Source organism: Chanodichthys erythropterus, chromosome 23 (genome assembly GCF_024489055.1).
Source record: "Chanodichthys erythropterus isolate Z2021 chromosome 23, ASM2448905v1, whole genome shotgun sequence".
In the NCBI taxonomy this organism is placed as follows: domain Eukaryota; kingdom Metazoa; phylum Chordata; class Actinopteri; order Cypriniformes; family Xenocyprididae; genus Chanodichthys; species Chanodichthys erythropterus.
Window position 1 is genome coordinate 29,211,480 of NC_090243.1, and position 12,732 is coordinate 29,224,211.

At 34.9% G+C, this 12,732-nt stretch overlaps 1 protein-coding gene across 1 annotated transcript; it reads left to right on the forward strand.

The window, feature by feature from the left end:
• ralaa (v-ral simian leukemia viral oncogene homolog Aa (ras related)) lies at nt 1-12,387 on the forward strand. Its single transcript, XM_067377923.1, has 5 exons — nt 1-240; nt 2,360-2,624; nt 5,561-5,769; nt 7,034-7,208; nt 9,984-12,387. Exons 2-5 carry the CDS (start codon nt 2,511-2,513, stop codon nt 10,104-10,106), a joined length of 621 nt encoding a protein of 206 aa, XP_067234024.1. The 5' UTR covers nt 1-240; nt 2,360-2,510; the 3' UTR covers nt 10,107-12,387.
• Nucleotides 12,388-12,732: the final 345 nt, after the last annotated feature.

Here is a 12,732-nt window from a genome sequence, read left to right on the forward strand (position 1 = left end):
GCTACACACCCATGACTGACTGCTGCCACACCAAAGATCACATCAACCGGCTTGTATTAGCTGTAAATACAGACGGAAGTGAAGTTTGAGGGATCCAGTCCGATTCTGATGGCATTATTCGGGATGTGGAGGCTGCAGTAACAGGAGAGACAGACAGAGAGACCAGGGAAGAGGAATCTTACCCTTCCCAAGAGTCCGTGTGTCTCTGGATTACCTTTAGCTGAACGAGCAGACACAAAGGTAAGACCTAGCACAGGTATAAAGGCATATTTGTTGTCAGTGTCGTTATGAATATAATATCAAATCCTGACTGGGTGCTTATAGATCAGAGCTAATGAACCCTTGAGTCTGTGTGTGTGTGTGATGGCTAGCCGGACAGCTAGTGTGTGTGTGTGTGTGTGTGTGTGTCTGTCTGTGAGAGCAGACTGTACAAATGACCCTTACCAAAGTACTGTGATACCATAGTAACAGATGGTAATACTATGGTATTTTGATATACACCATGGTATTGAATGATTACCATAGTATTTGCATAGCTAAGATACATTAACACAGTGTTTTTCAAAATTTCAGAGGCCACAGACCACCAAATATGATCATCCTAAAATTGAAAAGGCAGATATATAGGTTCATGTACAATTTATACTAATTTAAAGCCAATTTAAAGTATTGTTTGGAAAATATTTAGTTTAAGTTTCATTTAAGTTTCATTCTATTACTCATTATAGTAATGTATTGTTAAGTGTATTTATTTAAAGCAAATTTTGATTGTTTACTTATTTATTTTATTCTAATTGTTTATTTTAGACATTCTTATTGTTTACTTGTTCATCTAATCTATATTAATCTAATTAGTATTTATTATTTCTTGTATTATTAATAAATTGTATTATTTATTTCCAATTTGTATTTTTATAATTTTTTTGGTTAGCATATTTTTTTATTTATTAATTTATTTAATTATATTTAATATATTCATTCATTTTAATCATGTTATTATTTATTTATTTACTGCATTTTTTTTTATCCTTTTTTTTTTTGCATTTTTTTAAACAATCTTTACTATGTTTTTACGCTGTTTTTCGCAACACGACCCAGTTTGAAAACCCCTGCCATAGCATAAAATGCTGCTAAATAGAACCATCAAATTGCAATGTCTCAAAAAACAAGGTAATTGTCAGCAGAACAGTGATTAGTGGGGTAAAATCACAGACAGCCGTACGGATCCTTTCATATCTCCCATGTCTTTGTATATGTACTGTACTGAAGCCTGCAGACTGTGACTGTCTGTCTGAGAGTTGAAGCTGTTGTTGTGCTCAGCAGACCCAACCCTGGCCTCTCTCTCTCTATACATACGCATATATAATGTGCTCATATGTACCAGTGCATATGCTCTCAGTCATATTACACCACATGTGTTATTATTCATTCATTCCTTTACTTAGATCAGCTTTGCAGTCATCATCACTAATGTCAATATGTGCCTCGGTTGGTCAGATTTATTGAAGTTTCACCATTGCGTATTTCTCCTTTATTAAGTTAGATCTGCAGTCATCACAATGCAAAATGCTTTAAAAAAATAATTTCCCCTCCCTCTTGCAGCAAAATCATTCTCTGATGACGAGGGCGGGGCAACCTGTCACTCACATGAGATCCACCAATAGCAAACCACAACCATCCAATCAAGCCTACATTTGTTTTTTTCCTGAAGCCATTGTGCTTGGATATATACGTCACAATAGGGAAGAAAAGCACAACTTCCCTTTCATGCCGACTTTAAGGAGATGTTTGTTTTGCTTTGATGTATGTTGACATGTCAGCCGTCAGTCAGTAACCCATATATTTAGCAGTGTTGAGGAAGTTACTTTTAATTTATTGCATTACAATATACAATATACTCCCTACAAAACTAACTAATTGCATTACTTAGTTACTTTTTATGAAAAGTAATGTGTTACACTACTTTCGGGCTGAGCTTGTTTGTTTGTTTTTAAAACAACAAAAAGTACTATTTTTGGCAAATGTTAAGGCCCTTTCACACCAAAAGTGAAATGAATAAGCCTCAGGCTGAAGGAAATGCATTTTTACACCTGTACAGTAGAGGGCGCAGCTCAAACAAACCTTTCAGCTGTGCTGCCATTCTGGATTACAGGAGGAGGAAGTTGAACAGGATATGATTTCAGGATATGTGTGGTGTGATGCATTACATTCTGTTATAATAATATGTGAAAAATATTTAAATGCTTAAAACAGGCCTGTAAGACTAGCATCTTCTTTTCTGGTTTTATATGAGTTGTCATGGTTAAACAGTGAGTAGAATATTACAGAAAGAACTGTAAATCTTTTTGTTCTCGTTCAGGTGCACACAGGGCGGTACATGGTCGTCTCTCAAACACACTCCCACCCTGACCCTTCACTTCAGTGACCTTCAGCACCTCCCTGACCCAACCCGACCCGTCCTATAAACCTCACGACTCTCCTCTCAGTCCAAACCCATAGCAACCCTCACCATGGCAGCAGCCAAGCCCAAAGGACAGAACTCGCTGGCGCTTCACAAGGTGATCATGGTTGGGAGCGGCGGTGTGGGAAAGTCGGCTTTGACTTTGCAGTTCATGTACGATGAGGTGAGGATGCTTTCCGCATTATTACAAAAATGCTTCCCCCCCACAGACATCATGAAAGTGCAATTATATTTTAATTAGTTTTTTTGTTTTGTTCATGTAATAATATTATGAATGAGCACTCCTTTTGCCCTTATGAAAAATCTGATGTTGATGCTTGCTGGTTTTAAACAGTTTATAGCTGCTCCAGATGGCAATATCAGATGGATGATCTGGTTTTGACCTTTTGTAGAGCATGTTGGTTAGGGTTGCAAAGGGGAAGAAAGTTTCCAGTACATTTTCTGAAATTTTCCACGTGAACTGAACCTGTGGAATTTTGGAAATATTCAGATTTGGAGAAATTTATGGGAATTAATTGAGAAAAATTGATAAATTTATATACATTTCTATATAAAATGTATCATATACAAACATAAATAAAAACGTTTTGTTTGTCATAACATGACATAACATAGTTACTTCTTTTTTGCATCCAATTAATTCTAATTTAGTAAATACAGATTTTTATTGAAGCAATTATGCGTGTGTTATTTATTCAGTGTCTCATGATCCTTCAGAAATCATTCTAATATTCTGATTTGATACTCATTTATTAATGCTTGAAACAGTTGTGCTGCTTAATATTTTTTGGAACCTGTGATACTTTTTTCAGAATTCATGGATGAATAAAAAATTAAAAAGAACAACATTTATTCAAAATAGAAATCTTTTCTAACAATAGTTTAATAGTTTTGTGTTTAATATCACTGAAATATCATTAATATCACTTTTTATCAATTTCACACATCCTTGCTGAATAAAAGTATTCATTTCTTTCAAAAAAAAAGAAAGAAACAAAAAATTGCTGACCCCAAACTTACCCCAAACGGTAGTGTATATTGTTACAAAAGATTTTTATTTTGAATAAATGCTGTTCTTTAAGGTTTTATTCATCAAATAATCCTAAAAAAAGTATCACAGGTTATAAAAAAAAATGTTAAGCAGCACAACTGTTTCCAACATTGTTAATTGAACACAAATCAGAACATTAGAATGATTTCTGAAGGATTGTGACACTGAAGACTGGAGTAATGATGCTGAAAATTCAGCTTTGATCACAGAAATAAATTATATTTTAATATATATTAAAATAGAAAACCATTATTTTAAATTGTAATAATATTTCACAAATATTACAGTTTTTTTCCCCTGTATTTTTGATCAAATATGCATGTTATGGAGGAATGCACAGTGCATGCAGGGGGTGTGGCCTCAGTAACCCTGCAGTAAGTAGTGTGCTGTGTGAATGTGATTGAGAAATGTGCAGAGCAAAAAAATAAAAAATTCAAATGACTGTATTAAATCTCATTGTTTTAACCAAGATAATGCTGCAAGATATTTTTTCAACTATATTTAAGTTCCCTGTTATAGGCTAATCCCATGTTATTAATTCCCTGTTTATTACCATTAATTCCCGTTAATTCCCATATATTGCCATTAATTCTTATGGAAAGTTTCCAGCCTTGATAATTCCAGGGATTTTGTAACCCTAATCTTGGTTAAGACTGGTTAAAGCAGGTACCAGCAATCATACGATATCAATATTTATCTCTGTATTCATTTACCATTAATGGGGAAGGAAATGCTTTCCATATTTGTTAGACCTTGAGAATGAATGTAAACCTATATAAACATGTTTGTTCACAATTAAACTCCACAAAGTAGCTGTGGGCCCCATGAAATCCATTTTATTATGTTTTCCTTTTTATTTTTTGTGATTCTGTGTTTTATGATTTAATATATAAACTTTAACAATTACGCTTTTGAAATGTAATCAAATGACAACAAAACATTACATTTTTTTATTTTTTGTCAAATAAGATGCTGCACAACAGAACTGTATACATTTAAAACATGGATGAAAAAAATATGTTGATTGAATGATATTCCTTAGAAATAATAATAATATTATAGATTTTAGTATACAGTAGGGATATATTTCTGTCATCATTTCTTGAAGTTAAACCAAACTTTTATTTTGATGTTGTGTCATGAAGATCTTTCAGTTTTAGTTTCAATTTCATTGTGTATTTGGCAAGTTTTTTTTTTTTTTTTAATTAAACAGTGAAAAGCTTGTGAAGTGACTCTCTGGAGATGAAGTTTGTGTGTTCATGTCCTCGTATAATGAGTCAGCAGACACTGAAAACACCATGAGTGTCACGTGTGTGTGAAACTGCAGCGTTCATTTACACAGACGCGCAGAAATCACTTATTAGTGACATGCACTGACACATCAAGTAAAAATGTCCAGAACTTATCATCGTTATCAATGTCAGTTTTTGAAATTGAGATTTATACATCATCTAAATAAATAAGCTTTCCATTGAATGTATGGTTTCTTAGGATAGGACAATATTTGGCCGAGAAAACTATTTGAAAATCTGGAATCCGAGGTTGCAAAAAAATATTGAGAAAATCGCTATTAAAAGTTGTCCAAATGAAGTGCTTATCAATGCATATCAACTCACAAAAATACATTTTTGATATATTTATGCTAGGAAATGTACAAAAAAAAAAAAAAATATATATATATATATATATATATATATATAGATATAATGAAACATTATCTTTATCAAATACCCTAATGATTTTTGGCATTAAAAAAATCGATAAATTTGAACCATACAATGTATTGTTGGCTATTGCTACAAATATACCCATGTGACTTATGACTGGATTTGTGGTCCAGGGTCACATACAGTTTATCGCCCAGCCCTACTTCAGGCCTCTTTGCATGTTTGCTGAGACCTTTATAGTGTTTTTTTTTTTTATCGGTTGAAAGTCATAAACTCTTTAAATAAAACCATATCGGCATATGCCAGTCAATGTTTGGCCATCACCCTGGTTTCGGTCCCAATGTAAACACATTTGCGCACCTCCCACGTTCTTTTCCTTAGTTTGTGGAAGACTATGAGCCCACGAAAGCTGACAGCTACAGGAAGAAGGTGGTTCTGGATGGGGAGGAAGTGCAGATAGATATTCTGGACACAGCCGGTCAGGAGGACTATGCGGCTATCCGGGATAACTACTTCCGCAGCGGGGAGGGGTTCCTCTGTGTCTTCTCCATCACTGAATTAGAATCGTTTGCAGCGACTGCTGATTTCAGGTGATTTACAGCTCTTAAGCTTATTTAAAAGAGCCGTATTGATTTTAGACTTAAACTGTTGCTCTTGAATTGATGATCTTGTTTATGCACTGACCCTTTTTGACTGGTTGTATTAAGGTTGGGTTACTGTGGTGGATTATGGTAGTTGTCCAACAAGTGACTAGTCTAGTTTATCTGTAATATTTTACAATAAGGTTTAATGGTAACACTTATTTTACAATAAGGTCTCATTTGTTAACATTAGTTAATGTATTAACTTGTATAAACCAACACTGTTGAATATATTAAAATATATTTTTTCAGCATTTATTAACCATTGGTAATGTTAGTTAAAAATGTTCATGTTCATGTTAGTTCACAGTGCATTACCTAATACTAACGGATGCAACTTTTTACCCTAAAATGTTTGAGTAAATGTTGTGATTAAAGGGTTAGTTCACCCAAAAATGACAATGACTCACCCTCATGTCGTTCCACACCCTTAAGACCTTCGTTCATCTTCGGAACACAAATTAAGATATTTTTTATAAAATCTGATGGCTCAGTGAGGCCTGCATTGCCAGCATGATAATTAACACTTTCAATGCCCAGAAAGCTACTAAAGACATTTTTAAATCAGTTCATGTGACTACAGTGGTTCAACCTTAATGTTATGAAGCGATGAGAATACTTTTTGTGTGCCAAAAAAAAACTAAATGAATTCAACAGTATCTAGTGATGGGCGATTTCAAAACACTGCTTCATGAAGCTTAGAAGCTTTATGAATCTTTTGTTTCGAATCAGTGGTTCAGAGCGTGAATCAAACTGCCAAAATCACGTGGTTTCAGTAAATGAGGCTTCGTTATGTCATGTGTTTTGAAATGTCAGTTTTGAAACGTTGGCAATTTGATTCACACTCCGAACCACTGATTCAAAAAGTAAGATTCTTAAAGCTTCATGATGCAGTGTTTAGATATCGCCCATCACTAGATATTGTGGAATAAAGTCGTTATTTTGTTTTTTTTGTGATGCACAAAAAGTATTCTCGTTTTAGTTTCTTGTTCCCATTTTATATTTATTTACTTTTTTGGTTTTATTTATTTTTAATTTTTTTTTTACTTTTTTAGTAATGGTACTTTAATTAGATATAGATGAAGATAAATATAGTTTTGCACATATTTAAATCACATTAGTTTTTTGCAAAGGCTTTCTTTTTTGACTGCTTTTATGGATATTGATTTCCATTAGAGTTACATTTGACATAGAAAAAATACTCCCTACTCAGAGAGCAGATTCTGCGGGTGAAGGAAGACGAGAACGTCCCATTCCTGTTGGTGGGAAATAAGTCGGATCTGGAGGACCGGAGACAGGTTAGCGCCGACGAGGCCAAAGCCAGAGCAGATCAGTGGGGCGTGTGCTACGTGGAGACGTCTGCTAAGACCCGCGCCAACGTAGACAAGGTCAGTGCTACAAAACAGGCTCTGTAAATCTGAAATTGATGGTGTACTAGTGTAGAGGTGGGCAGTTACTGGGTAAATGCTATTGGAACAACATCCTGTAAACCAAGGGTGTGTGATATTGACAAAAAAATAATAGAGGGATTTTGTTGAAAACAATAATTAGACATTATTTTGCTGAGTCCTGGTATCTTGACTGGTCAAATCAAATCAAATCAAATCAGTATCAACAAAATCAATCTTTGCACTGCTGAAGTGGAACAGTGGTACATTTAGATGTACACAGAATGATTAATGCAGCTCAGAGGTGGCTTGAACTTATACTGTATTTACAATTTAAAAAATAATGCTATGATATTGCAAATATATGTAATTAAAAAATGAAATAATACTTTAGAAATAACTTGCTTCACTATTGCTAAAAAAGTACATTCAATATAGTATGAATGAGTGTAGTTTGGATGAAATCCAGACGTACTACATCTGCCATGTGTTCACTGTCATGTGACCTGTGGTGTCTGTTGCACTGCTTCACTGTCATTCACAAATCCAGTTCCGTTGCCTCATGGTGTAGTAAATGCGCACTTCAGAATCGCACCAGAAGTAAGAGGTCATCCAGGTACTTTTCACCTACTGTGATTTTGGACATACTTGGACATAGAGTTTTCAACTACTAGCATATTCAGACCCGGGGATTGTCTTACTGAGTTGAGCCATTCATTCAAATGATTAGTTCAAATGGCTGATTCATTCTCTAATTGAATCATTCATTAAACTGATTCATTCCAAACGCAGATTCACATTTATGACGCAAAACATTTCTGCTGTGGTTTCATTTGGAAATTTGACAAAATAAACGAAAAACATAACATAACAACAGTGTTGTGTCTGAAATGTAACTCAAAATGTTAACTTATTGTTTATTAAACTGTTTTATGAAATCAATATGACATTTGCATTGTGCTGATGTTCGGGAATAACAGCACTCTTGTTTGCGTGATATTGCTTAAAGATATAGTTCACCCAAAATTTAAAATTGTCCCATGATTTACTTACCCTCAAGCCATCCTAGGTGTCAGATGAACACAATCAGAGATAAAATATCCTGGCTCTTCCACGCTTTGTAATGGGAGAAAATGGGTGGCCTGATTGATTGAAGCCAAAAAAAGTCCATCCATCCATCCATCATAAAAGTAGTCCATACTGCTCCCAAGAAAAAATTAAGACGTGGGACCCCTTTTTTGAATATGTTGGGAAGTTGACCTTTCCAGATAATCCTCAGTAAACTTAGTGACCCGCATTTTTGCTGCAAATGAATGGGCGGTAGCCCTTTGGACCGTTACTCACAGCTAATAGTTAAAGGGTTTTTTTTTTTGTTTTTTTGTTTTTTTGTTTTATATAGTTATTATGTTGTCTGTCATTGTTTATTTTTGTTGATTCTTGGTGTTTTGGTTTTTGTATTATTATTTTTTTTTTTATATATATATATATATATATATATATATATATATGTATATGTGAAGGGGAGTTTTGTTTGTTTCTATTTCATGTTAAAATTCAATAAAGAGATTGATGGGGGAAAAAAATAAATAAATAAAAGTAGTCTATACTGCTCCGAGGGGTTAATAAAGGCCTTCTGAAGCGAAGCGATGGGTTTTTGTAAAAAAAAATAGCCATATTTAAAACATAATTTACTATAATAACTAACTTCCGGCAAGCGGCTGTACTCATCGATTTGCAGTGGAAGAGTAACCTCTGACCTGACGCACACGTAGTGACGAACGTGGAAGCGCAGAGGATAGAGCAAAACAAAACACCGGTCATGAATTAGAAGTTTAAAATTAGAAATTTTTACAGAGAAATGCCGGAGGATTTCGATATAAGAGAAGAGGAGCTTGAGTTTGTTGCCCAGCCGTATTTGTTTTAACCGTGAGAGGCGTCTAAGCTTAAGATACTCCTACATCCTGCGTCATACATCTCATCACAGGTTACTCATGTGGTGCAAGTCGACTTGCGCAATATGCGTACGGTGGTCTACCAGAGGCTTGTTATTTTAGATTATTAAGTTTTAAATTTGGATATTTTTCTTACAAAACCCATTGCTTTGCTTCAGAAGGCCTTTATTAACCCCCTTGAGCTGTGTGGAGCACTTTTACGATGGATGGATGCACTTTTTTAATCTTCAAAATTGGGCCCCCCCATTCATATATATATATATAGCTTGGAAGAGCCAGGATATTTTTTGAACATATCTCCGATTGTATTCATCTGAAAGAATAAAGTCATATACACCTTGGATGGCTTGAGCTGAGTAAATCATGTGGTAATTTTCAATTTCAGGTGAACCATCCCTTTAACTTTATCATTTGATATAAACCTAAGACGAAACTCATGGGGCGAAATGACCCTGTTAGCCTATACATTGAATTTGGGGACATTAAAATACATCATGCAGTGAAAGCATTCACTCTCTCGAGGTGTGCGTTGGTTTGGTTTTGTAAAGCGAGTGACAATACAAATCTCTCAAATGTGTTGTATTCTAAACCTACTTGTCTAATTTGTGGGCTACAATTGCTATAAATTTAATAAAACAATATATTATTAATGTGTTACTCTGGTAAAATATTCCGTTGCACTTTGAAATTTGTCATGTTGTAGATGGTTGTGAAGAGCATATTATGTTGACTTTAAACTATTTATTTATTTTGATAATACAAGCAATTTTGCATTTATTTTAAGTAATACATTTTCCAAGATGCTTTGCTGTCTTGACTGCAGGTTTTCTTTGACCTCATGAGGGAAATTCGTGCTAGGAAGATGGAGGACAGCAAGGAAAAGAACGGAAAGAAGAAGAGGAAAAGTCTGGCCAAACGAATCCGCGAAAGATGTTGCATTTTATAGTCTCTGTGATCACTTACTCTTCCTCTTTTGCATATATGTACCTGTATGTTCTGTATTTTTGCCCTGTTGATAACTAATCCTCATCTGCAATGTTTCCTGGTGATTGTGTGTCAGATGTGGGGTTGTTGCTTAGATAAAGGACCAGGACAGTCTGATACAGTCGATTTTAGATTCATGCGGTAGTGTCCAACTGAAATCTCTTTAGTGTCATATCAGTCATATTGTCCAAAAGCACAGGACGACATTGGTCTTCTGAAAACTTCCTGTCTAAGTGACTTCAGAGCTTTTTTTTATTTTATTCATGTGTAATTCGTTTGTTTTATGAGTTCCCAGGCCAACACGTGTTTTAACATCAGTCTTGGGTGATCCGATCTCAAACGGACAGCGCTAAATACAGGTGAACAAGGTGCCTGAAATGTTCGATTCAGTCACTTTGGGGTCAGTCAGATTGTTTAAACTGTTCAGCTCACCAAGCCTGCATTTATTTGATCAAAAATACAGTAATATTTTGAAAAATATATATTACAATGTAAAACAGCTGTTTTCTATGTGAATAAACTGTAATTTATTCCTGTGATCAAAAGCTGAATTGTCAGCATCATTACTCCAGTCTTCAGTGTCACATGATCCTTCAGAAATCATTCTAATATATGATGGATTTGCTGCTCAAGAAACATTTCTGATTATTATCAATGTTGAAAATGGATGTGCTGCTTCAGATTTGTGTGGAAACGGTCATGCATTTTATTTTTCAGGATTCTTTGATGAATAGAAAGTTCAAAAGAACAGCATATATTTGAAATAGAAATCTTTCGCAACATTATAAATGTCTTTACTGTCATTTTTGATCAGATTAATGAATATTTGCTTAATAAAAGATTAAATAAAATCTTACTGACCCAAAGTTTTTGAGCGCTAGTGAAGTCAGAAATCCATGTCAAAACATTGCACTTGTAAGCCCCGCCTACTGACATGTCAATCAATCATTGCACTAAAACAAGGGTTTGAATCACCTGAAAAGGATGTTAAAGCAGAGCCTGAAGTCAGATAGTCTTCTTGGGTCTCTGGCCTTAAAGCTAAAATGAGTTTGAGTGTTATTAATTTAACACTGGATGAGCCCATTTATTTACATTACATAACTCTATTTAAAGAGTCTTGACTTGAGGAGGCTTAAAAACTGAAAATACAGGAGCTGAGCTAATTATTGGGCTTTGGGAAAAAAAAGAAAAAAAAAAAAAGATGTAAAGCTTTATGGGAAAATGCATTGTTAAAAACAATTATTTGTTGGTTTGTGGCTGAGCAATTAGTAATTGTTATGCATACAGAATGCAGTACTCTAACAAGCGATGAGATTTGTGTTAGTAACCAGCTATACCCAATTTTTTTTTTTTAATGACTTAATATTCCAAGCAACTTGTCAGAACCAGTGGGCAAAATGAGTTGCAAATAGGAAGTAAGCCTGGCTGCAGCGATTCTGTGTACTTGACTTCCTGATGCCTTGATGTCCGTTGTGAATGTGACACGCACCCTTACTTACTGAGCGCCAGTTTCTTTTAGTGTCTGATCATTTCAGAATTAGAGAGGCAGCTAGAAGAACAGGAAAGAATTGTACGTCAGCAGCATGTTTAGAACTTGAGATTCGCACCCTTGCTATTGGAAAATGCAAAATAGGTGTGGCTCGGGCAAGTATGATGACAATCTTATGCTTTTCATATGTGATGTGAAAATCCAAAACTTGTCGATTTGGACAGCTCATGCACTCACGGTTCCAGTCATAACAGAGACATACATTGTCATCTTAATGTAAATTAGTCCAGTGATTGTTGTTTTTTCCCCTTTGCTTTTCTGCTTTTATTATATATGTATTGTTAATGTGAAAGCTTATTTCGGCCGTTTCAAAAAAAATAAATTTTTCTAATTTATATGTGCTTTATTATTCACAGGGAAATTTATTTATATTCAGTACTATTTCCACCAGACCTCTGTATGCCTTTTAGTGGAAAAAAAATGGTTATACGTATATGCCAGATATCTAAGCCAAATTTACACTGCAAAGGTGGCACAGAAGCGCTTCAGAAGTGGGATTTAAGTGTCTTTACACAGACTGTTTAATGTTGCTCAGAGGTGGCATAAATGCATTTAAAGCATCATGCTCAAAATTCAGTGTGAGCGTGACAGTCCAACTAGATTATACCTGCTCTGGCCCACCTCATCCCATATTATCAAAGTATACAGTTACAATTGCCTTGTAAATGAATTTATACCTGCACTGAGCATTATTAAACAGTCTGTAAACACACCTAAATGCCATTTCAGAAGCGGTTCTGTGGCACCTTTGCAGCGTAAATGTGACATTACAGCAATTACAACTATATATTTTTGATACTAGGGGTTGTGTCTGAGCAGGCGTTAAGTCTGGCTTTTATGTGGCATTGCATCTGTTCACTGAATTTTGAGCAGGCACAGAGCAGTCTTAAAGGCTTCTTTACACAGCTGAGTTAAGGCTGCTCTGTGCCTGCACAAAATTCAGTATAATGATGCAATGCTGCATAAAAGCTGGACTCAATAATCCCAGCTCTGATCCACCTCAGGCCTTAGTTTCAAACTATACAGTTGCCATTGCTGT

Bases quoted from the DNA above. Each gene is read 5' to 3' on its own strand.
- ralaa (XM_067377923.1), top strand. From the start codon at position 2,511: ATGGCAGCAGCCAAGCCCAAAGGACAGAACTCGCTGGCGCTTCACAAG. The intron at 2,625-5,560 runs GTGAGGATGCTT...TCTTTTCCTTAG, and splicing joins TGCAGTTCATGTACGATGAG to TTTGTGGAAGACTATGAGCC. The intron at 7,209-9,983 runs GTCAGTGCTACA...TCTTGACTGCAG, and splicing joins CCCGCGCCAACGTAGACAAG to GTTTTCTTTGACCTCATGAG.